The sequence below is a fragment of the Arabidopsis lyrata genome (genome assembly GCF_000004255.2).
Source record: "Arabidopsis lyrata subsp. lyrata unplaced genomic scaffold ARALYscaffold_3, whole genome shotgun sequence".
Classification (NCBI taxonomy): domain Eukaryota; kingdom Viridiplantae; phylum Streptophyta; class Magnoliopsida; order Brassicales; family Brassicaceae; genus Arabidopsis; species Arabidopsis lyrata.
The window spans coordinates 20659530-20685802 of NW_003302553.1; the positions used below are offsets into that span (position 1 = coordinate 20659530).

The 26273-nt window shown below is 40.7% G+C and overlaps 4 protein-coding genes and 1 long non-coding RNA gene across 6 annotated transcripts; 2 read left to right on the forward strand and 3 right to left on the reverse strand.

Moving 5' to 3' along the window:
• The first annotated feature begins 930 nt into the window (after positions 1-930).
• Positions 931-6250, forward strand: LOC9322070 (protein phosphatase 2C and cyclic nucleotide-binding/kinase domain-containing protein). Of its 2 annotated transcripts, none has more exons than XM_021031457.1 (14): positions 931-2626; positions 2717-2848; positions 2933-3163; positions 3261-3386; positions 3480-3542; positions 3625-3707; positions 3805-4036; positions 4119-4435; positions 4515-4602; positions 4670-5017; positions 5116-5181; positions 5268-5389; positions 5480-5636; positions 5726-6250. In XM_021031457.1, the coding sequence occupies exons 1-14, from the start codon at positions 1544-1546 to the stop codon at positions 5969-5971; spliced, it is 3294 nt and encodes a 1097-aa protein (XP_020887116.1). In that variant the 5' UTR covers positions 931-1543; the 3' UTR covers positions 5972-6250. The 2 variants fall into 2 exon arrangements, with proteins under 2 accessions (XP_020887116.1, XP_020887117.1); XM_021031458.1 differs by having other exon boundaries at positions 1077-2626; positions 3634-3707.
• Positions 6251-6563: 313 nt separating this feature from the next.
• Positions 6564-8422, reverse strand: LOC9320018 (putative RING-H2 finger protein ATL12). The gene has a single exon (XM_002885958.2). It carries the CDS (start codon positions 8047-8049, stop codon positions 6853-6855), a length of 1197 nt encoding a protein of 398 aa, XP_002886004.1. The 5' UTR covers positions 8050-8422; the 3' UTR covers positions 6564-6852.
• A 109-nt stretch (positions 8423-8531) lies between these two features.
• On the reverse strand, positions 8532-11373 carry LOC9322071 (CRS2-associated factor 1, chloroplastic). The gene is made up of 5 exons (XM_002885959.2): positions 10462-11373; positions 10124-10251; positions 9777-10002; positions 9552-9679; positions 8532-9452 (listed from the first exon to the last, which is right to left on the reverse strand). Exons 1-5 carry the CDS (start codon positions 11252-11254, stop codon positions 8625-8627), a joined length of 2103 nt encoding a protein of 700 aa, XP_002886005.1. The 5' UTR covers positions 11255-11373; the 3' UTR covers positions 8532-8624.
• A 5869-nt stretch (positions 11374-17242) lies between these two features.
• LOC110230313 lies at positions 17243-18313 on the forward strand. The gene has a single exon (XM_021032853.1). The coding sequence runs from the start codon at positions 17761-17763 to the stop codon at positions 18199-18201; it is 441 nt and encodes a 146-aa protein (XP_020888512.1). The 5' UTR covers positions 17243-17760; the 3' UTR covers positions 18202-18313.
• Positions 18314-24171: 5858 nt separating this feature from the next.
• On the reverse strand, positions 24172-25108 carry LOC110229660. Its single transcript, XR_002333046.1, has 2 exons — positions 24739-25108; positions 24172-24637 (listed from the first exon to the last, which is right to left on the reverse strand). It is a non-coding gene; the product is annotated as an uncharacterized LOC110229660 (long non-coding RNA).
• Between the last annotated feature and the right edge of the window lie 1165 nt (positions 25109-26273).

Below are 26273 nucleotides of genomic sequence, written 5' to 3' on the forward strand. Positions count from 1 at the left end.
GTTATGGAATTAACAAAGTAATCAATTGAAGTTTATACCGATTTTGGTGTTCCTACATCTTTGTTTTGATTGGTTGGTCTTACAAAGAACAAATATATAACTAAGATGATGGCGAAGACGAACTATACTATTTAAGATGATGACGTTACCATCCGTTTTCACTCTCCTCAAGCACACGTACAAAAAGAGAAACGAGTGAGAAGGACTAAGTAGACTTTTTACCCCTCCTTTGTGTTACTCACTTAATTTCTTTCTTTATAGTGCTATATCCTTAAATATTTTATCAAAATGTGTTATTTCTGCAAAAGACCCAATTTTAAAAACAATATATTTTTTACTATTAATAAAACTATACGTAAAATTATATAGATTAAGATTCGCTCATGCATAACATGGGTTCTTACCTAGTATTTTGGTATAATTCCGTTTTGTTAACAATACTTGGACCAAAATAAACCAAATTTATTTTCGTTTAAATTCGTATTTTTATTTTAATTATACACTAAATCCGGTGGAAGCCCCCTTGGCTCATTGGTTGACTAAGGGTTGATTAATGCTTCTACACCAAGAGGTCTGGGGTTCGAGTCTCAGGTATTGCGATTTATTAATAAATTTGCAGATTAATGGAGGCAAGTGTGCAAGAGATCTCCAGCGATGTACAATTATAGCCGTTCGCCAGGATTCTACGCAGAGAAGGAAGTATCGCCAGGTCGTGGATCATTGAAGGTATTCATCAAGATTACAAAGAAAGGAAGTGTAGTCTGTCGTGGATCTAGTAAGGGTCGGAAGGAATTGTCAGTTGTAGAATCGTCTATGTAACAGTTCTCATAATTTGCAATTAATAATAAATTTAGACGACAAAAAACACTAAATCCGAATTACCCAAACAAAACGATATAAATATCCTAATGGGAAGCCTTATTTTTGTAAATATGAATTATCATCAGTCCAAAGCTTTAGCTTAAATTGTTCCTCTATCACAATCACTCACTCTTCAGCAGCTATTCCATAGGTTGTAAGTTGTAACACAAACACAAACAACACAAAATTATCTTAATAAAAAAATAAAAATCATTCATTAGTTAGCAAAAAATTCAATATTTTATTTTATCCTTCTTCTTCTCTCAGCAACGGTTCTTACTTGAAGTAGATCGAGAGAACGAACTTGTGTTTCCCAAATTTCTTCACTTTCAAATTTCTGTTATCAAAGAATCTTTAGAGATTTTTCCGGCATCTTTTTTTTTTTCGTTCTCTGTCAAATTTTCGTTATAAAGTTTTTGTTTTGATTCGCTTTTAACTCTCCGATTCCAATTTTTTTCCCCAATCTGCAATCTCCATTAGATTCCCCAGTCACATTCTCTTGTCTTTTTCGAAATTTTCTCGAGAAAATTTTGATACTTTCGAGGAAAGTCATGAGCTTTTGAAGAAAAGAAACTGTTTGGACTTCCGTTACTATCTCTCTCTTTCTCCGGCGGTTTCAATGATTCGTTGAATAAGTAGCTTACTTTAAGGGTTTTGTGTTATCTTCATCTCTCTCTCAGTGATGGGTTGTGCTTATTCCAAAACTTGCATTGGTCAGATTTGTGCGACGAAAGAGAATAGTATCAGGCAAACGCATCAACAAGCTCCGGAGAGAGGCGGTACTAAAGCTGCGATTACTGCGGCGGCGGGGGCGGGGGCTGAGGAGGAGAATCCGGTGTTTAATTTCTCTTCAGATGCGGTGGATGATGAAGATGACGACGAAATTCATCAGCTTGGTTTGAGTAGAGACCAGGAATGGGGAATTACTCGGCTTTCTAGGGTTTCTTCTCAATTTCTACCACCAGATGGGTCAAGGGTTGTCAAGGTTCCGTCTTGTAACTATGAATTGAGATGTTCGTTTCTTTCTCAAAGAGGGTATTATCCTGATGCTTTAGATAAGGCTAATCAAGATAGTTTCGCTATTCATACGCCTTTTGGGAGTAATTCGGATGATCATTTCTTTGGGGTTTTTGATGGTCATGGTGAGTTTGGTGCTCAGTGTTCGCAGTTTGTCAAGCGGAGGTTGTGTGAGAATCTTCTTAGACATGGTAGGTTTCGTGTAGATCCTGCTGAGGCTTGTAATTCGGCGTTCCTTGCCACGAATTCTCAGTTACATGCTGATTTGGTGGATGATAGTATGAGTGGGACAACTGCGATTACGGTTATGGTTAGAGGAAGGACGATATATGTGGCGAATGCAGGTGATTCAAGGGCGGTTTTAGCTGAGAAGAGGGATGGTGATCTTATAGCTGTTGATTTGTCTATTGATCAGACTCCTTTTAGACCTGATGAGCTTGAAAGGGTTAAGCTTTGTGGAGCTAGAGTTCTTACTCTTGATCAGATTGAAGGCTTGAAAAATCCTGATGTTCAGTGTTGGGGTACTGAGGAAGATGATGATGGAGACCCTCCGAGACTTTGGGTGCCCAATGGAATGTATCCTGGAACTGCTTTTACCAGGAGTATTGGTGATTCTATTGCAGAGACAATTGGTGTTGTTGCTAACCCTGAGATTGCTGTTGTTGAGCTCACACCGGATAATCCTTTCTTTGTGGTTGCTAGTGATGGTGTATTTGAGTTCATCTCTAGTCAAACGGTGGTTGACATGGTAAGGTATTCTTCCCTCCGCGGTCTTGTTCATTTCAGTTCCCTCAGTAGAGGAAGCAGTCTCACAAAATTTGAATGTCTTCTTTTTCAGGTTGCAAAACATAAGGATCCTCGAGATGCTTGTGCTGCAATTGTTGCTGAATCATATAGGCTATGGCTACAGTATGAAACTCGGACAGATGATATAACAATCATCGTCGTGCACATTGATGGGCTAAGAGATGTAAGGAAAGCTTCTGGTCGTAGACTGTATATAATCTCTGCTCGTCTTTGTTGATGACTGAGGTTAGATTTCAATATTTTGTAGGATGCTCCTCGGCAATTGTCGAGTACAGGAACTCAATTGCAGCCTCCTATTCCACAAGTTGTGGAGCTTACAGGTTCGGAATCTCCTTCCACCTTTGGATGGAACTCTAAAAATCAACGTGTGAGGCATGATCTATCTCGAGCTAGGATACGTGCCATCGAGAATTCACTAGAGAATGGACATGCTTGGGTTCCTCCATCTCCAGCCCACAGAAAAACCTGGGAAGAAGAAGTAAGAGTGCTTGTTTGCTTCGTATTTGCTCATCCAATCGGGAATGCCTTGAGTCATTCTTATCTCCGAAGGCTCAACGCTGAATTTTCTTCTGCAGGCACACATTGAGCGGGTGTTGCGTGACCATTTCCTCTTCAGGAAACTCACTGATTCTCAGTGCCAGGTTTTGTTGGATTGCATGCAAAGGTTTGAAGCTAATCCAGGAGATATTGTTGTGAAACAGGTAGAAGCATATTCCTCCTTGTCGCAGATTCTGCAACAAATATTCATCAATAAACATCTGATATCATAATCTCTCTGGCTTATTCTTTTGCAGGGTGGTGAAGGGGACTGCTTCTACGTTGTGGGTAGTGGAGAATTTGAGGTCTTGGCAACCCAGGTTTGTTCTATAGTAACTCGATTTGACTTGTGAGCAGCTTTGAGCATTATTATCACTGTGCTTAACCGGGGATGAATGTTAGGATGAAAAGAACGGTGAGGTGCCTAGGATCTTGCAGCGTTATACAGCTGAGAAACAATCATCATTCGGTGAACTCGCCTTAATGTGGGTTCTCTGGACTTTTCTTTTTAGAAATAATCTTCTTCAGGTGAAGAAGTACTCTCCGTCTAATTCAGTTTCTTGTGATATTTGATGGTGCCAGGCATAACAAGCCGCTTCAGGCTTCTGTACGTGCTGTGGATCACGGAACATTGTGGGCCTTAAAAAGAGAAGATTTTCGAGGAATTCTGATGTCTGAGTTTTCAAACTTAGCATCCTTGAAGCTTCTTCGTTCTGTCGATCTTCTTTCCCGTCTTACAATTTTGCAACTAAGCCATGTTGCAGAGTCTCTTTCCGAAGCTTGCTTTTCTGATGGACAAACAATTGTTACCAAGGTGAAGTTAGTTTTGCTTCTTGTAAACACTAAATTACTCTACTCCAACAGATTCTTTCTTATACTTTTCTGTGCATGTATAGGACGAAAAACTTCAGGGCCTGTATGTTATCCAGAAGGGACGCGTGAAAATATCTTTCGGTACAGAGGTGTTGGAGAGTCAAAATGTTTCAAGCCTTACAACTGGAATCACTAAAGAATATGACAATCTTGAAATCGGAACAGAAGTCTCCATAGAAAAGCATGAAGGAAGTTACTTTGGTGAATGGGCTCTTCTTGGCGAACTCAAAGATTCCTTAAGTGTGGTCGCAGTTGGCGAAGTGGTTTGTGTGGTTTTAACTAAAGAAAATTTCGAGTCAGCGGTCGGCCCTCTGACCAATATTTCAGATGACGGTCACAAGTATGGCCTTCTTCATGCTTGTTTTTGGATTTAGTTTTGTGGTTATCATTGAATGATTCCATATAATGGTTTTGTTTAGGACAAGACATTCTTCGTTCGAGCTGTCAAAGGAATCTGCAAAAGTTACCGATACCACATCTCTTGCTAAAGCCACCCTTGCAGACCTGGTAAGCAATCTTACTCTACATCAATCTTAATGGTGCTCCTCGGCTTATACTATTTTGGTTTATCCAGGAATGGACAACATGCTTGAGTTCAACAGACTGTAGTGAGATTGGGCTCGTGCATTTGAAAGATAAAGAAAATTTGCTCAGCTTGAAAAGATTTTCGAAGCAAAAGGTGAAAAAGTTAGGTAAAGAGGCACAAGTCTTAAAAGAGCGGAATCTGATGAAGAACGTAATAAAGCCCTCAGCTTTTGTTCCCGAAATCTTGTGCACTTGTGTCGATCAAACATTTGCAGCAATCTTACTGAACACTACTCTTGCTTGTCCTATATCTTCTCTGCTTCACTCTCCGCTTGATGAGTCATCTGCCCGTTTCATTACTGCCTCACTTGTGTCTGCTCTAGAAGATATACACAAGGTCAAAACTTTTTCTCTACCATCTCCCAGTTACTTCTAAGATTTCGTGTTCTGAAACTCTTTTTTTTTTTCTTTTTCTTTCCCTTTTGGAATATCTAGAACGAAATTCTCTTCAGAGGTTCATCCCCCGAGCTACTGATGTTGGATCAATCCGGATATCTACAGGTCTGTATTTTGCCGTTACATGGCTCTTTGGGTTTTATATAATTGATTATTTCCACCAGAACTAAATTTTAACCTCTTTATTGTAGATTGTAGACTTCAGATTCGCCAAGAAACTGTCCGGGGAACGAACATTTACAATCTGTGGAAATGCAGATTATTTAGCCCCGGAAATTGTTCAAGGCAAAGGCCATGGTTATGCAGCTGACTGGTATTGAGTTCCCTCTATTCCTCTTTTGTATTTTGGCATAGTATTTGAAGATGCTTAACCCTTTTTATGTTTTTGGGCTGATTCAAAAAGGTGGGCTCTTGGAGTTTTGATCTACTATATGCTAGAAGGAGAAATGCCATTTGGGTCATGGAGAGAAAGCGAGCTCGACACGTTTCAGAAGATTGCAAAAGGCCAACTAACTTTTCCTCGAGGTCTAAGTTCAGAAGCTGAAGATCTCATCACAAAGGTCTCATCTTTAAGTGCAAATTTTACATCTATTAAAAGTAGAAATCTCCCGTTTCATTGTCTTACCTGCGTCTTAAAACTCTTGCGTAGTTGCTTGAAGTTGATGAAAACCTGCGGTTTGGTAGCCAAGGAGGTCCTGAATCAATCAAGAAACATCCCTGGTTCAATGGACTTAAATGGGAAGCTATTAGTAACCGCGAATTTCAAGTTCCTCAAGAGATAATCTCGCGAATTCATCACCATTTGGAGAATGACAATGTTTTCCCTCTAGAAACTTCCCAATCGCTTGACTCAACAGATGTTCAAGATGCTCAAAATTGGCTTGAAGAATGGTAAAGAGACTTCAAACAAAACCGCGGCTCTTTATATCCGCTTCTATTCAATTAAAAATTTTCGATACTTTTAAACAGTCATTGATGCTGAAAACAAGAGAGCCTATGAATCTTAAAACCCTGTGATTCATGAGAAAGTTTAGGATCTTTTGGTTGTGGTGTAAATAGGTGTATATGTTAGATAATGGCTGAAGAATATTAATCACCAATCACCTCCAAGTTTTGTATCCTCTGACCTCTTTTTCTGATGGGCTCTGACTTTTATAGAAAGATTTCTCTGTTTCGTGGCGGCTTAGTCTAAAATGATTTCGAACATGGAGAAGAATACGCAGTGAATTTATAGCTTCATTAACAAAGAAAATGCCATCCATCAATCCATTAATAATGGCTGCTTAATTAAATAATCTTAGCAAATTTAGTGGCGTACATGTTTTCTTACTTGTAATAATAGGTTTCACATTTTTCGATTAAAGTATTTTATACTACATTGTTGTTTTTTTGGTCAAAAAAACATTGTTGTTTATATTATTTTACTTGAAAAACCCTCAAGTACATTTCAATCTGTGTGTATCTTCAATCTGTGTGTATCACCACCATTTTCAATCTCAAACGTGGGTAAGTTTATTAGTAAAGAGTTTTTTTTTGCAAGTCTACTACAACAAATTCACATGTAAAACATGTTGGCCAAAACCCACAAGTAACCGACCAAAATGGTCCACAAATAGTGAAATCAAATCCGGAACCATAACGAGTTTATACATAAAGTCAACCCTAAATGCCAAGACCACTTTGTCACCATGCCTGATTCTAGTTTTAGTTATTCAACAAACTCTTAAATTGAACTATGACAAAAAAAGGGGGAAATTGTGTCAAAGGGAAAAAAAACTATACATTAAGATTTTGGCGTGTCGTGTTGAGTTCATTCCTTTTCTCTCGGTTAACAAACCACTGAGCCGTTCTTCTAGCAATCGGCAACCATAACCGCCGTCTTCTTTCCTCCGTCGTCGCAGTAATAGCATAATTCTGGGACGTGGATGCGGTAGCAGCGGTTGAACCGCTGTAGCTTCCTCCAACCGCGTTTTCTCTTGAAACAGTCATGATCTCAGACACCGTTCTTCTGGATGTGTCTTTGTTCTTCTTCAACATTCTCTTCATTTCCATATCTTCCTTGTCCCGCAAGTTACCTCTATGTACTCGATCCATCGACGAGAATCTGTCGCTTGACAACGAATTCAGCATTTCAGATGTCAAAAACGTCAAATCAGATGAAGTGACATTACTCCAACGGTTCTTAAACACGACATCCGAAACAACGATCCTGTGATTGAACTTGTGCATAAGTTTCTTCTCATCGATGTTCTCGTTTCCTTCTCGCTCAAGCAACAACGATTTCTTTAGAATCTTCCGGAAACTGCTGAATCTAGAAGACCCGTCACTAGTTCCTTCTTCGCGTTCGATATATATCTCTAACCTCGAGTCTTCTTCTCTTGTCTCAGATTGGTTCATGATCCTAAGACTACTGCTGCTATTACCCAAAACAGAGAGATCGTCTTCAACATTGACTCTGTTTCTACACAAAGGACACGTAGCGTGCTGCTCAAGCCACTGGTCAATACAACCAATATGAAAAGCGTGTCTGCATTTAGGCAAAAGCCTAAGAATCTCAACATCTTCAAATTTAGACAAACAAACAGAACATTCAAGCCCTTGTTTCAATCCTTTCAAAGCAGCGAATCTGAAAAAGGGAAGAGATTCAATTGCTTTCTTGTCAAGACCCGAGAATCTTGAAGATCGATTAAAGAGTCCTTGCCAGAGACGATCGTGTCGTCTTGTTTCTCCATCACCATCAGTCTCTGATCGGAGATCGTTGTGGAAGCATTTGGCGTAGACAAGGAGAACAAAGGTAAGAGTGAAGACGATGGAGAAAACTCCGGTGATGATGGCTAAGCTTGGCTTGAAGAGGTCGCTTGTTGCGTATATATCAGGAGGAGGAGGAGGAGGAGATTGAGCAGAGACATAGTCTAAGAAGATGATGATGAAGAAGAAGAAGAAGAGAATGGAGATTTCTTGTGGTGAATTCATCGTTTTAGGATGATGATTCAATGAGAAAAAGACAAACAAAAAAAAAGTCGTGTTTATGAATTTGGACAGAGAGATGTTTTTAAACGCAATAATATATTATCAACGTGACATCATCATTGATCTCATTGAGAGGCATGGATAATTCTGTGAAACGAAATAAAATAGTATGTGGAATAAGTAAGACTATATAATTAATACTACTACAGGTTCTGGTTGGTGATTAGTTAAGGGAATTATTGTGACGAAAGTGAAGGTGAAAGAATATGAATTGAATATATGGATATTTCTGGAAATATATGTCTTGGGTAACGGAGATTAGTGCCCAATCCTAATCGAGAGGGGTAACAAAAAATGGATTAAAACTTGAAACACTCAACAAGACGTTGTAGTGATAGCTTTTGGCTGCCTTCACAGTGTCTCCATTCGCAGACTCTCATAGTATTTACTATTTTGTGACAAACTTCTGCATTTTATAAAAAATCTAAGATACATATTTTTTTTTACACTTTTGATAATGATGATTAGACTGCATTATACACTACTCAACAAATACAGATAACATACAGATAATCTCATTATGCAAGTAGTTTAGCTAGTTCATCTAGCTTCAATGTTCCATGTGGTATCACTTCTCTATAATCTTCAGCAAACTCGTCCATTTTCTTCTTCAATCCCTCCTTCTCCTCTCTTTCCCCACTCACTGCAACTTCTCTTTTCCCAGAAACCACAACATTACTTGATTTGGAGGCATTCCTAGAAACCACTACATTACTTGATTTTGCCTCCAAGTTTCGGTACCCGAATTCTCGACTTTCCTGCTTCTTAACCGTTGGTTGTTTTCTCAAACCATGCTGGAAAACTGGTCCCGGTGAAGCTACAGTCGAAAAGGTGACAGCTTTTGAGAAGACTGTGTCTGCGTCCAGATCAGCAGCATCTAACACAAGCGCAGTCCCGCTCTCCACAGCTTGTTTCATCAGATTCAGAACTCTCTCTATGCTTTGTTTGCTGATCTCTTCCGATGTTTCTGGTTCGTGTTCAGGTTCTTCATGGTCTTGAATAGAACTATCTGCCGTTGGCTCAGTTAGATCTTTTGTAGACGGGCTCTGTAAAGAATTGCTTGTGTCCTCCATTGCCGAGAAATCTACAGTTGAAGGGCTCAAATCGTGACCACCTGGATCATTTTGTAATTCCATAGAATCCAGAGGAGGGTTCTGGGTCACAGTTTGAGTCTGATTTGGTGATACCGATGCTTCATCATCTTCCGGCAAGGCAGCATCAACTTCGATATCTTCAAGGATATCATCCTTTTTATCTGGAATTGTGAGAGACGATTTCCATTCTCGTCCTCTCCAGATAAGAATCTGCTCGTTTTCAAAAGATATGAGCACACATGGAACAAGGTCCTGCAAAGTGATTCATAACACAACCAACGGTTCAACAATGAGGCTATAAATACGAGATTTAAAATAACAAATCATAAGTAAATAATAACTAGATCAAACCTTGAGTTTGGCACCGATTTTCCTAAAATCACTGCCTTTCATTCCTTGACAATCGATCCGAACCAATTCACAAACTTCAAATGCTTCTTTAACATTTTTCACAAGGTCACAATACACACCATTCTTCCCTATATGACCCAACACAGGACAAAGTTAACATTCTCCGTCTTGGAAGAAACCATATCAAGCTTATTATTATTCTTATCCAGAGGTAAGCAAGCTTACCTAGCTTGCATATGGGCATGAGCTCTCGTCCTTTCCTCCGCATCTCGGTAGCTTCCTGAAGAGTTAAACCCTCAGGCACTTGTTGAATCAGCCTTGGATAAACAGGTGCTACAGGCTTCCACAACATAAGAGGGAACCGCGGTCTTGTCCTGTGGTTATAGTTTCTCCCACGAAATAGGAAAAGCACACCTCCTCTTCTATATATCACCTTCCCACCAATTTTCTCCTGCCAATTCAATTCACAACTTCATCAAGACAATTACAAACAGATCAAAAAAGCTATAAACAGATCCATGCATTGTCCACTAATATGAAAAAAATATAGAAAAACAGTTCCAAGGAGAAACCTCTAATTGCTCGCAAACTTTATCCATATCAACTGTACAAACTCCTTTGCATTTAATCTTACAAACCCTTCGCCGCTTCCATAGATCATGTATGTTGTTCAACATGTTATGCGTCAAGCCATCTCTGCCTGAGAAAAGACAAAAAATTTATATCATATCTTCTTCTACTCTAAATTTGTTCTCTGACTCTATCACTTGCAATAAGAACGAGAACCAGCACATCAACTACACCGAAGCAACAATGTCTGAGATTCCAAAAGATACTAATATTGATCATCAAGAAGAGCTATTGATCTCCTAGAGCAAAGTAACAAAAAAGTATTGAACTTTATACATACCCATATTCAATTGCCTTGTTGTCTTCAAGCAAGAAGTAACCAGCTCTCTAATCTCTTCCTTAGTCAATGGCTCTCCTAAAATCTCCTCTTTAGTGTAAACATACCTTGGACCCAACCCGGGTCGAAAAGGACCCGGTTTCTGCACCGGTTTCACCCCTTTCTTTCCGTCCGGAGGCAATCGAAAAGAATCGAATTCTCTCGGCGTCTTCTGCGACTGAGGAAGCGGAGCACGACCAGTCCATGGCCTTCCCATCGTCGTAGGCCCAAAAGGCGCATAAGCAGGTTCACGAAGCTTCAAAGGCTTAACCTTTGGCGTCTCCGTGTAACTGTACTTGAATTCGAAAGGAGCTCCATTGATGACGTAAGATAATCCATCTTCACTTAGCTTGACCTCAGGCTTTGCATCTAACTGCGGCGGCGAATCGGGTACTCTAGGTTTGTTCTTGGGTTTATTGGGTCCTGAATCGGGTTTGGAGTATTTGGATCTCCGACCCGGAATCGAACGAGCAGAGGGAAGTGAAGGAGTGCCTCTTGATCTAAACGGCGACGTTTTAGGCTCAGAAGCTGCAGCTTCGGAATCGTGTGTATGGACGATTTTAGTAGCGGCGTCGAATCGACGGTCGCGACGGATCTCAGCCTCGAGCTCTTCTTGGCTCCGGCGACGCTGCTCGAACCGCTCTGCATTAGCGTTGCCCCACCTAGAGAATCGGATCTCGCTGGGCGCTCTTGGGTTATGATTAGGAAATAGAGATGGCGCGAAAATTGGAAAAGGAGTGTTGAGTTTCAACGACATTGCCGGAGAAAACAGAAGATGTCGGAGGAAGCCAAGGTTTTAGAGAGACTCATCCACAGGTGTGTGGTGGATCGAAACTATGGAGTCGAATTTATCAAAGGTCAAAAATAAAGGGTTAAAGCCCATTTGTTTTTAGGGTAATATTACTAACTAGCCAAATTTGGCACACAAATTAAGTAAATAGCCATGCGTCAGAAAACATTAGTAAATAGCCTTTTCAGCCGATGCGAAATAACCAAAATAAAGAGAGGTGGGAACTCTTGTTTCCGACAATAGGTGTCTAGATGTAGAGAACAAAAACATGAGTAGGTAATGATTAGGCCGTTATGTATATAAAACACATGCCATTTACAAATGTGGAATATTAAAAAAACTTGTGCTTCCTAAGTAGCTAATCATTGATGTGGAATATTTTAAAAAACACATGCAATTTTATATGGATATGAATAATGAACGCTTGAGTGAATTTGCATAGAACACTATTTAGATTGGACGCAATATATAAAAAGCATGTAACAATGAAATAAGCATAGACTATGCTATCATAGAGCAGAAAATGTTGTATAGGGCATTTAAGGACATGCTATTTATTTTTATTACATTAGAACCTAGGTTTATTGCTTTGACATCCGTGTTATTTATAGATTACATGTGATTGTACTAATTTGCATGTGATTATAGGAAAAAACATGAATCATGACTCTGTAACTTGCGTATGATTTTAGTAAAAATCATGGATTATTAGTAAAATACACATTATCTTAAAAAGTATTGTCTAACTAGAAAAACACAAATGTGTTAGGAAAACATACATGTCATATATAAAAATAGCATGAATTATTCAAAGAAGTACATGCTATCGTTAGAATTGAGAGAGAAAGATCCTTGTAATTTTAGTAAAGAGCAGGTAAAAGAAACTTTATTCAAAGAAGTACATGTTATCGTTACAACTGAGAGAGAAAGATCCTTGTAATATAAGTAAAAAACATTTATCATTTAAAAGAAACTTTGAAAAATACAATGTTTTAGGAAAAAAAAATACATGTATACGTAAAAGTACCGTGGTATATCAAGTGACAAAACAACTTCCAAAACACATGAAATTTTGAAAAAAAAACAAGAAAACACAAAAAGATCCTTGTAATATAAGTAAAAAACATGTATCATTTAAAAGAAACTTTGAAAAATACAATGTTTTAGGAAAAAAATACATGTATACGTAAAAGTACCGTGGTGTATCAAGTGACAAAACAACTTCCAAAACACATGAAATTTTGAAAAAAAAACAAGAAAACACAAAAAGATCCTTGTAATATAAGTAAAAAACATGTATCATTTAAAAGAAACTTTGAAAAATACAATGTTTTAGGAAAAAAATACATGTATACGTAAAAGTACCGTGGTGTATCAAGTGACAAAACAACTTCCAAAACACATGAAATTTTGAAAAAAAACAAGAAAACACAAAAAGGAAACGGCGGTGGTGTTACGGAGGAAGCAGTGGTGTTACAGATCTGGTGGTGATAAATACAGAGGAGGCGATGGTATTACAGATCTGGTGGTGGTTAATACGGAGGAGGCGGTTGTGGATGTCGGATTCACACACTCAAGTATTTTTGTTAATAGGGAAGATTATTCTTGAGGGACAAAAAATAAGAATGTAAAAAGCTTATGAATTGCTACAAAAATTGCTATAGTATTTCTTGCTTTGAAGAAAAGGTCCCCTTTACATGGTCATTGGCCTCTATATTTATACATAGAAAAAAGACATTTAAATGGCTAATTAAATACAATTATTATCTTTTAAATGCGTCCGTTTTGATCTTTTGACTTTAATGCTTAACGTTTGAATTTGAGTTGACTCTGATCTTCATGGGCCTCGCCTTTTGCCCCAAGTGTTCTTGAACCGACTTACCCGTGTCTTCTACACCGAACTCATGTGGAAGCGCAGTCACTTCGGATTCTCGAAGTGGTGATAGCCACTTCGACCGTTCCTTCGGCTCACGGGTCCAATGGGCTTTATCCTTTATGGGCCATTATCTTGACTACGTGGCAATCTTTGGTTGGTCTCGGACTTCTGGCGCGGGATCCGACACCAACAATTAGCCCCCCAAGTTCTTCGAAGTGCTATTCCAATTCGGAGGACTTTAAATGCTCAAGTGACCAAAGATTGCGCTCGAGAATCTTTCTGATTTCCCGCCGAAAATCTCATCACTCCTTTAATTTTGGCACTAGCCATTTTTTAACCGAGTGACATCTGTCATCATTATGACCGTATATTGATTAATTACTATTAAAACGGGAAAAAAACCTTCCCACTCCCCACACAACTTCCGAGGCGGTTCCATCATTTAGTTTGTGTAAGGTAACTTCTTTTCATCATCATTTTCTACTTTTATGCTTTAATCGAAACTCCTCTCTTCTCTTTCCTCGCCGATTTTCTCTTTGCCGAAACTTGAATTTTTCATTCCTCCGAATGACTTCTGATTCCGATAGACCCGAGTCTCTGTCTTTCGATGAAAGGCGTTCTAGTAATGACGAGTGCACCCGCCCTAATGATATTGCTGGTCCGCACTACAGAACCACTTGCACCCTTCAATCTCTCGAACGATTGAGGGAGCTCTGCCGAATTCCACCGGGAATTATGGCGGAGGCGCAGATAGCCGATCCCACAGAGTCCCCAGAAAGCCATCGCGATGGTTACTTCTGTGTGTACGAGATTTATTTCAAGGGTTGCGGATTAACCTTCCCGCTTTCCGAAGCCCTGGTTCGGTACTTGGCGGTTCTCGAGATCGCTCTTCCTCAATTAACCCCCAATCTTCTCCGAACCATACTTGGAATTATAACAGTAGCGGCAGAAGACAGGATATTTCTCGGTATACCCTAATGCTAACAGGAACGTCATTTCACATCTTCCAAACAAGGATGAAAATTGGCATCACCCTTGGTTCCTGATTAAGAAAACCCCTGCTTCGATTGGAAGTCTATCAGATTTACTCCCATCGAAGTGGTCCGCGAAACCTGGTAGAAATTAGGTCGCATACATCTTTTCCGGTTGTTTTATTATCTTTATTGACTGAAACCGTTGTTTCATTTCGCAGCTTTCATCGCTTCCACTCTCCCATCTGAAGAGTTCATCGAATTCTTCAAAATAATTCTCGAAGGGGAAACCCTTTGGAATTCTTTCACTCTTGAACGATTCCTAGAAGCTAACCACAGACTCAGGATGAGTCCACCGGGTCAACTTCACCAACTTCCGCCTCCTCCCTCAACTCAGGGGATGTCATCTCGGGCCCTTGCGGCCAAGCGTAAGGTGCTTTCCAAGCCGATGGCTGAGGCTTGCGAGGAGAAGAAAAGGTTTCTCGCGACTTCTATAGATAAGAAGGACTACAGTAGGACCCTGCTGGTTGATGATGGCAGCACCGAAGGAGCCAGATCCGTTACTTCTTTCAGATTAACTCCTCGTCGCGATCGTCGTGACTCACATTCTCCTCGGAGGGACCGATCTCCTCGCCGTGATTCACCTCGTCCTCCCCAAGATGATTTTAGCAACGAACCACTTAAGAACTTGGTTCGCCGGAAGAGAGACAAGTCCTCTCGTAGTGATTCTTCCCCGCGAAGGGAAAAGTCAAGGGCCCGGACTGATTTCACCTCGATCATCCCCTCCTACTGAACCAATGGGTCCTCCACGACCGGTTGATATGTCTTCCTCTTCCCAGCCCGACAGTGAAAAGACTGCCCGGAGCGCATCTCCAAAAAAGGGAGATTCTGAATCTCGAGATGCTTCCTCGAGGTTAAAGCCTGCTCTTGTCCCTCAAGTCAAATCGCTTTCAGGTTTGGTGGTCTACAAAGTCTTAAAAGTTTTTGTCTCTATTCAGATTCCGATTTTTACAACTCTTCTTCCTTCGCAGCTATGGAGAAGGAAGGCAGCGTTTTCCGATGCTTCAAGACCCGATCGGGTTCGATCTTGCCAGACTTCGACAAGTGACGCCCTGCAATTCGTGAACGCTATTTGCTTCATGCTCATCATTCATCCCGGGTTAGTTCCGCTTTATTTTTCTGATTATGCTGCCGTTCATCGAAATGACTCACCATCCCGATTTCATGCATAATGGCAGGCTAATGGTGAACTTAATGACATGATTGAACATTATGAGGGGCTGGTCCTTGGTCGGGAAAAGGAGATTGACGCGTGGAAGAAAAAACTTTCTGCTCTTGAGGCCGAACTTAGCTCTTCTACCGGCTCCAAGCACGATCTGGAGGAGAAGGTCGACTATCTAACATCTGAGCTGGTGAAGATAAAAGGGGAGCTGCAGGACCAGTACGACCAGAATTTCAAACTCCACGATGAGCTTTCTGGTGTTCAGGGTAGGCTTCACGAATCCGAATCAACCGCTGATACCCTGAACAACCAACTTATTGAGCTTAACGCGAAGTATAAGGCGATCGCCAAATTGCGTGATTCTGAGTTGGCGATGTCGGCATCGAAAGCCAGAAAGGAGGTTAAGGGACGCGGGATGGAGTTGATCCAAGGAGCCATCCGCTTCATTCAAACCTAGAAAGCTAGGTCAGATCTGGAGTCAGACATTAAGGAGCATGAGAGCAATCTGATTTTGTTGGATCAAATCCATGAAACAGATTTCTCCGAGGTACAAGAGAGGACCGAACTGTCGGCTAATCTTTCTGAAAAGCGGAGTCGCTTGGCAGCTCTTCCTACTTCGACCTTCAACCCGCAGGACTTCGAGGAATTCTTCACTGAATCGCCTCCTATAAGTGAATCGGGTCTAGACTGGGCAGGTAACGCTTGGCTCCTGACTCTTACTACCTTTTCCTCACCTTATGTTTTTAAAATTGACTAGGACTGCCCTTCCCAGGCTCAAGTGAGACGGAAGATGTCGTCCCACCCGAAGTTCCTGCTGCACTGGAGGTCACTCCGGAGGATGGTTGTAATGTAGAGGGCGGACCAAGAGCTCCATCTGACCAAGCACCAGTCAAGGAGGTGAATGAAACTTCGGTTGCTGAGCCGGAGTCCGAGGTGGATATCACTCCGTAGTGGCTGCGTCCACTTTGAATTGGGAATTGTCCTATTTATTTTAAAACTTAATTTCGAACTTGTCTTTGCCTAAGGAGGCTTTATTATTTCTTTTGAACAAGATATTTGCCTAAGGAGGCTTTTAAACCTTTCTAGGTTTTGACCCCAAGGGAGTTCGGTTAAAATTATGTGCGGGTTTGCAAAGTCCGCTTTTAACCCTTTGTGGCCTTGTGGTTATGCTTTTGAGATTTTTAGGCTGATCAGACCTTTCTCTTAAGAATGCGAGAACTGAGCTCGGCTTAAAGCGAGTTCCCCACTTCGGGTTTAGTAAACTCGGTAAATTTATTGGGCTTGGGCCTTAGAAACTTTTGTAGTTAATGCGACGGTTGCTCTTTCCCTTCTTATTTCTTAAAAGTAGGAAAACGGCTCGTCTTTAATACAATAACTGCCTTTTCTCGATTTTCCAAAAATGGTTTAAACCACTCGGGCACACTATCATTATTGGATTTATGGTTCCAAGATAAACCCTAAACCATTATAAATAAAGGCTTACCTACCTCTAAGCTTTCTTTAAATACGATTTTAGAATCTTACTTGAGAAATATTACGAGAATGGAAAACGAAAAAGTAGCCCCCATTGATCCTGGCAGCCCACTATTCTTGTCCGGCGACGGCTTTGAACTGCCCGACGTTCTTTTCCCTCACGCCGTCTTTCACTTTCCTTCAAAGGAGAAGAAAGAGGCTTGCGACTTTATTGACAAGGTTAATATTTGTCATCTTTGATTAAAAGCTTTTTGTTTCATCTTATTCATTCATCTTTATGCTAGGTTGCTGACAAACACCGTCGCTTGTGTGAAGAGAGGCAGCGGCTAGGCCTCAAAAAGCAAACACTCGAGGCTCGCATTGCTCGGGTGGAGAGAAAGATACGGGCTTTGGAAAGTGACCCCTTTCAATGGGAATGGCGGAACTTCGATTCTGTTGCTGAGTTCCCGAAGATGCTTCGGATGTATCTCCGTGCTAGAGGAGTTCCGGGTCCTGTGAATGCTCCGGTCCATACCGTTCCATCTGATAGCGAGGAAGAAGACGAAGAGGAGGCCAGCACCAGTCGGAAACGCGTTCGGGATTGTTCCGAGGTGGACGCCAAGAACAAGGCGTCCACTTCGAAAACTAAAACGGCGATGAAGGAGACTGTTCCTAAGCCTCTTCCATAAATGTTCTCTAACCTTTCCACTCACTTTGAACTCATAATGGGCTTCGGCCCTTTTTTATTTATGGAAACATTTGCAACTTTCCTTTCTCTTCAAATATTCTCGGAGATGCGTCTTTTAATGCAGGATTGGTTTAAGGGCATAAATCTCGCCGCGAATCACTCCATTTCCGGGCTGAATCTGCTGCTTGCTAGGGACATGAAGTCCCTATAAATTACAGCTTCAACTTCCTTTTATTTCTCACTATTCTTCTCACTTCTGCAGATATGGATTTTAACCTTCGATGTTCGGAGTCTATGTCGGACTTCTCTAGGATCGGAATGATGGACGAAGATGTTCCAGATGTTCCAAGTAGACGATCTTCTCCACTTCGCGGCTTTTTCAGATCTCAGATCCGAGCTCCATGCGCTTTGATCAAGAACCTTCCAGATAGAGACCGGGAGATTGCGATGGCCTTTATCAAAGCGCTGGCATTTCAACACAGGAAGCTATCGTTAGAAAAGAAAAAACTTCGGAAGAAGATTCATCGAATACAGCGCAGGGTCACTGCGATATCAAGGGATCTTCACATCCTTAATTCTCACCCCGGAGAGTGGATTGAGCTCGGAATCTCCGAATTTGCTCGTATCCCGGATTGTATGATGCCAGTTCTTGATCTTGCTGGTCAAGGAGTTCAAGTATTCTGCTCTTCGGGAGGGTTTTCCTAACTCGAAGTGTGCGAAGATCGACACTTTGTCTTGTTCGTTTGAATAAATGTTTTGCTTCCAATCTCTTGTATGTTCGCATAGCCGAACCTTTACTTAAATACAGAAATAAAACAAATTTTTATTAATAGCTGAACTCGTTTCCGAGCTGCCTACGTACCCATTTCGGGATCAAGCCACACCGTAGTTCATGTACATAAAAAATGCATGTAGCTTTAAACATAAAACTTCTTTAGGTTGATCACATTCCAAGGTCGCTTGACTGGCCTGTTTTCTAAGTCTTTCAATCTATAAACACCGTTCCGAACCACTTCGGTAATAATGTAAGGTCCTTCCCAATTAATACCAAGTTTACCGGCACCTTCTTCTTTTTTGTTGTCAAAGACACGCCTTAACACATAATCTCCCACGAAGAACGGCCTAATTTTAACTTTAGAATTGTAATATCGGGCTGCTGCCTGCTGGTAATTCTGAATCCGAATCAAAGCTTGATCATGCCTTTCATTTATGGTATCTAGTGAATCATTAAGCATTGCTGAATTTTCTTCCTCATTTAATGGTGCTTCTGTTCGGCGAAGTCCGGGCACGTTGAGTTCAGCTGGTACTACTGCCTCCATGCCATAAACCAAAGAGAATGGAGTTCTCTGGTAGGTCGCCTAGGGGTTGTACGATAGGCCCATAGGATGGGTTGGAGTTCTTCGTACCATCCTCCCTTTAGATGATTTAATCGTTTCTTGAGATTGTTCAATATCGTCTTGTTCGCGGCTTCAGCTTGACCGTTTCCTTGCGGATATCGTGGTGTAGAGTAACTGACTTTGATTCCCCAGTCCGCATAAAAGGCATCAAACTCTTGTGAAATGAATTGTGGCCCGTTATCGTTGACTATTTCATACGGAACTCCATGTCGACATATAATATTCTTCCAAATGAAAGTCTTTACCGCCGAATCCTTGATGCCAACATATGCCTCAGCTTCAATCCATTTCGAAAAGTAGTCCGTCAAGACCAAAAGGTATTGTACACCTCGAGTTGATCTGTGCAATGGTCCAATGATGTCCATTGACCACCTCATAAACGGGTACGGGGCGGAGATGGAAGAGAATAACTCCGAAGGTTGATGGATCAATGGTGCATGGAGTTGGCAGCGCTTACATTTTTGGGCAAATTTAACACAATCCGTGATCATAGTGGGCCAATAGTATCCCATTCTTTTAACTTTAAAAGCCATAGCTCTTCCTGATGAATGACTCCCACATAATCCTTCATGCACTTCGCTCATGACGATTTCGACTTCGGGCCCAAAAATGCATAATAGGTAAGGGTCACTGACACCTCGTCTATATAACGCATCCTTTGATAGACAAAATTTCGCGCTAACGATTTTCATTTTCCTGGCCTGCCACTTATTCTTTGGGAGCTCACCTGTCATGATGTAGTGTTTTATTGGCTCTCTCCAGTCAGCCCCCCAGTCTTTAGCCGGAATTTGGTCAACCTTGTGAAATACTCGTGGCTCTGGCTCGGGATGTTCGTTTGGTTCAAGAACGTCCTCCTCGATTAACAGCTCGGTTTCTAATATCGTTTCTGGAATCACATCTTCTGCTAAGACAACGGATTCCTTGTTAGATGTGTTTGATCCCCTTGACTTCCTCCGTTTGTTGGGCGGAGGTTCGATCTCTGGTTCGCCACGGTCACGTGCCGCTGCTCGAGACCTTGTAACGACGAGGGTTTCTTTGTTGTCTTGAATGCTTCGCTCCGAAATGCATTCCACTGGAATAACTCTTTTCAACTCAGGATCTGATGTTGACGCCAATGCGGCAAGTGCGTCCGCAGTTGTATTCTCCCCCCGAGGTATGCGGATTAATTCGAATTTCGAGAAATTTTTAGATAGATCATTCACCACTTCGAGGTACGCTTCCATTCTTGAGTCTTTGGCTTCATAGTCTCCATTAAACTGGTTAACTACTAACTGCGAATCGCAATAAGCCAATATTTCCTTAGCTCCAACTCCTTGTGCCAATCGAAGTCCGGCAATCAGGGCTTCGTATTCTGCCTCGTTGTTGGAGGCATTGAATAACAATCGGAATGACTGTTCTAGAATTTCTGATGTTGGAGACTCCAACTTGATTCCCACTCCGGATCCTTGCTTTGTTGAAGACCCATCTACATGTAATTTCCAAGTTTGGTTCTCCGGTTGCTCTATCGTTCCAGGTATTGGTAGCTCGGTCAAGAAGTCTGCTAAAACCTGAGCCTTCATACTGATCCGGCTCTTGAATTCTATATCGTACTCGCTTAATTCCACCGCCCATTTCGCCAAACATCCGGACTGACTTGGACTATGAAGTATTGTTCGGAGTGGCTGGTTGGTTAATACTTCAACCGGATGGGATTGAAAATATGGGCACAGCTTCCGGGCCGAAGTCACCACCGCGAGTGCGAGATTTTCCATCATTGTGTATCTGGTTTCCGGATCCGTCATTGACTTGCTTACGTAGTAAATTGGTTTCTGTTCCCCGCGGTCCTCCCGAACCAAGACTCCACTAACCGCATGGTTTGAAACCGACACGTACAAATAAAGTTTTTCATCTGCTTCTGGTTTGGAGAGTATAGGTGGAGTGGTTAAGTATGCCTTAAGCTGCCCAAAAGCTTCTTCACACTTCTCGTCCCAAAGGAATCCTTTGTTTCCTTTTAGAATTTGGTAGAAAGGTAATGACTTATCTGTTGATCTTGAGATAAAACGATTCAAAGCCGCAATCCGCCCAGTTAACCGTTGTACTTCCTTGAAGTTTCTTGGAGATGGCATATTTAGAAAAGCGTTAATTTGATTTGGATTGGCTTCAATCCCTCTTTCTGTCACAATATAGCCAAGAAATTCTCCGGATGGGACTCCGAATGTGCACTTCGCCGGGTTCAGCTTCATTTGATATTTATTGAGAATATCAAAACATTCCTCTAAATGCTTAATGTGATCCTCTTTCTTTAATGACTTAACCAACATATCATCTATGTAGACTTCCATTGTCTTCCCGAGATGATTATGGAACATTTTGTTAACCAACCGTTGATAAGTTGCTCCTGCATTTTTCAAACCAAAAGGCATCACCTTGTAACAATAGATACCTCTATCAGTGATAAATGACGTTTTTTCTTGGTCTTCGGGGTTCATCATTATTTGATTATAACCCGAGAAGGCGTCCATGAATGTTAACAGCTCGTTCCCAGCGGTGGACTCTACAAGTCGATCTATATGTGAGAGCGGGAAACTGTCTTTAGGACATGCTTTATTGAGGTCTGTGAAGTCGATGCAAACCCTATCTTTTCCATTCTTCTTCTTGACAAGACAGTGTTTGCTACCCACTCCGGGTATTGCACTTCTCTTATGGACCCTATTTTCAAAAGTTTATCTACTTCGTCATTTACTATTTTTGCTCGCTCCACTCCGAGCTTTCTTCTTTTTTGTTTCACCGGCTTGAAGCTTGGATCCACGTTCAGTTCATGACAAATTATGCTTGGATCTATGCCGGGCATATCTGTCGCTGACCATGCGAATGATGTTATGTTTTTTTTCAAAAGTTCGATCAAAGCTTCTTTTATTTGGCCAGTCAAAGTTGTCCCAATTCGAATTTTCCGGTCCGGTTTGTCTTCTTCCAACACCACTTCAATTACTAGAGCATCATCATGAGGTCTTTCGAGGTGCCGCGTTTCTTCTTCATTAAATGATATTGATGCACCTTGAAAATCGACTTCTTCGCTCAAGCTTGCTTTGAGTAGGACATTTCGTCTATGTTTCTTGATGGAACTTATTGATTCTCGACAAAATTTGGAACCTCCTAGAATAACATTGATCTTACCCTTAGAATTCCTTGGTTCTTCCTCGTTGGTTAACCTTGGTCTTTTGGAATTTTGATCTTTGGAATTTTCCTTTGCTTCGTGGTATTCCTTCACAAAATCTTTTATATCGAATTTGGAAAGATCTCCACTGGCCCAAAGCTCTGCGAGGTGCCTTTTAAGAACGCTACAATCCTTGGTTAAATGTCCGGTCACTTTATGAATGTCGCAATATAAACTTTCATCACGGACCCAAGTGTTTGATCTTCTTTTCCCTTGGAATTGCTTTCCGACGGTACTGTTGAAGGGTTGCGACCCAAATTTCTTTGGTCCTTTGTTCTCCCTGGGTTCGAACTTTTTGGTAGGGACGGTGATTGCCGGCTTCTCTTGCTTATTTCTTTTGGCAAAACTTTCTTTTTCGTCCTCTACCTCCATCCAGTTGTTTGCGCGGAAGAGTGCATCCTGAATTGTGTCTGGTTTATGAAGTATTAAATCTTCTTTAAATCTTGAATCATGTCGCAATCCTTTTCGTAAGGCAGATAAAGCTGATTGTTATGAGATTCTTGGGAGCTTTGACAGCACTCCTTTGAACTTGGTGATGAAAACTCGAAGTGATTCATTTGATCCTTGTGATAAGTTCCAAAGATCGGCATCCGAAACGCTTTTATCCATAAGGATGGAATATTGCTTTAAGAATACAGCTGATAGCTCGTCGAAATTGTTGATCGAACCCGGCTCTAATTGGGTGAACCACATTAAAGCTTGGCCGCATAGGTTTTCCGAAAAAAAGCTTGCAGTAACCTGCATCCTCATCAGCTTCATCCAATTCGACTCTTCCAGCAGCGATCAGAAAAGCTGCGAGATAGCTCTTTGGATCCTCCAATCCGCTGTAAGGGTCCAACTTGAGCTTCCGGGAATCTTTGATTCTCAAACTCGCGATTCGCGAGATGAAAGGTGTTCGCCTAGCTTCTTCAATGACTCGATTGATATCCGGCTCCGAACTTGTAGCCTGATGGAACTTTGACTTCATTTCTTTTAGTTCTTGGCTAACCTTCCTCATAGTCTCGAACTGGTCGAGGTTTTCCTGCTCGTACTGATCTGCAAGTTGAGCTTCATCTTCGAGCTGTGCCTCTCCATCCAATGGCTGAACTACATTATTAGTAGTACCAGGAGTTGTTTATCCGCTGGTTTATTTCGCGCAACGGAATTTGGCGAGTTGAGTATCCTCCTTCGGATTCCCACAGGATTTCCTGCACTTAAAGAGCGAACACGAGTTTGTATAGTATTGACGTTTTGACTAAGAGATACCTGGGATGTTTGCAACGTATCGACAGCCTTTTCCACATCCGAGAACTTTTGTGATATGTCTGACATGGTTTGCTGCATAGCTTTGAGGGTTTCGGCCAATGATGTCTCAACGGCATCTCCTCCGGACATTGCTGCTTATCTCGGGAATGTAGTAAAGAAAAATCTGACCACTCAAGAATCCTCTGTCCCCACAGACGGTGTCAAAATGTGGATGTCGGATTCACACACTCAAGTATTTTTGTTAATAGGGAAGATTATTCTTGAGGGACAAAAAATAAGAATGTAAAAAGCTTATGAATTGCTACAAAAATTGCTATAGTATTTCTTGCTTCGAAGAAAAGGTCCCCTTTACATGGCCATTGACCTCTATATTTATACATAGAAAAACGACATTTAAATGGCTAATTAAATACAATTATTCTCTCTTAAATGCGTCCGTTTTGATCTTTTGACTTTAATGCTTAACGTTTGAATTTGAGTTGACTCTGATCTTCATGGGCCTCGCCTTTTGCCCCAAGTGTTTTTGAACCGACTTACCCGTGTTTTCTACACCGAACTCATGTCGAAGCGCAGTCACTTCGGATTCTCGAAGTGGTGATAGCCACTTCGACCGTTCCTTCGGCTCACGGGTCCAATGGGCTTTATCCTTTATGGGCCATTATCTTGACTACGTGGCAATCTTTGGTTAGTCTCGGACTTCTGGTGCGGGATCCGACACCAACAGCGGTGGTGTTACAGATCTGGTGGTGGTGGTTGCCGTAAGACAAGTGACAAAACAACTTCCAAAACACATGAAATTTTGAAAAAAGAAAACAAGAAAACACAAAAAGATTCTTGTAATATAAGTAAAAAACATGTATCATTTAAAAGAAACGTTGAAAAATACAATGTTTTAGGGAAAAAATACATGTATACGTAAAAGTACCGTGGTATATCAAGTGATAAAACAACTTCCAAAACACATGAAATTTTGAAAAAAACAAGAAAACACAAAAAGGAAACGGCGGTGGTGTTACGGAGAAAGCAGTGGTGTTACAGATCTGGTGGTGATGAATACAGAGGAAGTGATGGTATTACAGATCTGGTGGTGGTGAATACGGAGGAGGCGGTGGTGTTACAGATCTGGTGGTGGTGGTTGCCGTGAGAGAGGAGGCGATGGTGGATACGAATGATTAAATGGAGGTGAAGGATCTGGTGGTGGTGGTGGTTGCCCTAAGAGAGGAGGTTATGGAGGCTTCGGTTGTAGACACATCAACAAGCCTGGATTCGTCATCTACAACCCTTAAAGGAAATTCCCATATCTCACCTTTACAGTTTTCATGTACAGAAAAATGACAAAATTGAGGGTTAGTAAAGAAAAACTTAAAAGAAACCAATACTTAGATCTGGAGGAAATCGGTAACAAACCTATGTAGGATACTTAGACAAGTATATATGGGAAGAAGAAGACGAAGACAGAGAGAGAAAAGCAAAAACCCAGGTCTCCACTTTGCAGATGAGTCGACTACCACTTGATTGGAGATGAAACGGATTCAGATTCGCAGGATTGACGAGAGCCACCAAAAAACTTCTTCCTCAAACGGCGCTAGGGTTTTCCAGCGTTTTTAATGGGTATAATAGCAAGATATATTTATAATTTCTAATTATAATGTTTGCCTATACTCTTCGGAAATATTCAAAATTCAAAAAAACTATAATCATTACTCTCTCAAATAGTATGTCTCCTCTATGTCTAAGGATACAAAAGTAATTATCATATGGTTTCCGACAAAGACTATTCACCCATGGCTATTTTCTTAATTTTTTTTGAATCCATGGCTAGTTACTATAAATTCTCTTGTTTTTAAGGCCTATTAAAATAGCTAACGCTAATTGAAATTTGTTGGGTAAAGGTAAATTTTTATATTCATCCTCTCTTTTTTAAAACTAATTTAAATTTGTCATTGAAAAATTAATATTCATTTAATTGTAAAATCTGGATCTATCTACACAATAATCAGAAGCTATGGTGTTATCTTAAGTGAACCAAATCAATAAATAAGGTTCAGATACTGACACACTGTATTTGTAAAATGACATTCCAGAGAACATTAAATACCTTTGCACTAGGTTGATTAAGAGCAACCACAATGGTTGAAACAAGTTATTGAGTTTCTTATAAATTAAATATTAAATTTTTAATATTAAAAAAAAATGAACCACTAAAAGATGGACAAATGGAAGAAGAGTTTCTAAAATACCTAACAATGTACCTTAAATAAGAAACATCTCTAGTTCTCTCTCTTCTTTTTGTATTTCTTTTTAATATTATAATCTTAAGAAACCTTCATAGGACCACCATTGTGGTTGCTCTAACAGGGCAGAGTGCAGATTCAGCCATTTGTGCGAACAAGTACGGGGACTGAGCCATTTGTGCCACGCACTCTTTAGCAGATGATATACACTGTGGGCTTGAAGGTAGCTGGTGGCTAATAGCTGCAAATTAACCTATATAAAGAGGTAAAGTCAGAAAGTGAAGGTTCTCAACCATTATCGGAGCTGTATCAACCCAAATATCTACAAGGTTTTGAGGTATTCCCAGAGAAACAAGCAACAACAAACATATCAAGTTGCGTGGCTAGGTAACATACCTCCATTGAAGAATGGATTTGATCCATTAAGTAACAAGGGTACAACATCAATCAAGGAGCTTCAAGTTTCTTCAAAAAATGGATTCGTACTCTTCCTGGTCTAGAATTGTTGAAGAAGCTCTAGATGTAACACCATCGTGTCCCAAGCTAAAATCAAAAACTCAAAACGTCAATGTATCTACTAAAAATAACTCAATTAACGATCGATTAAAGCACAACGAAGCTTAAAATTGAAGCAGATCTTTCTCAATTTACTGAAATTAACCAGAGAAAATCTTGGGTATTTTTTCAAGTTCATCGGAAATATACAAA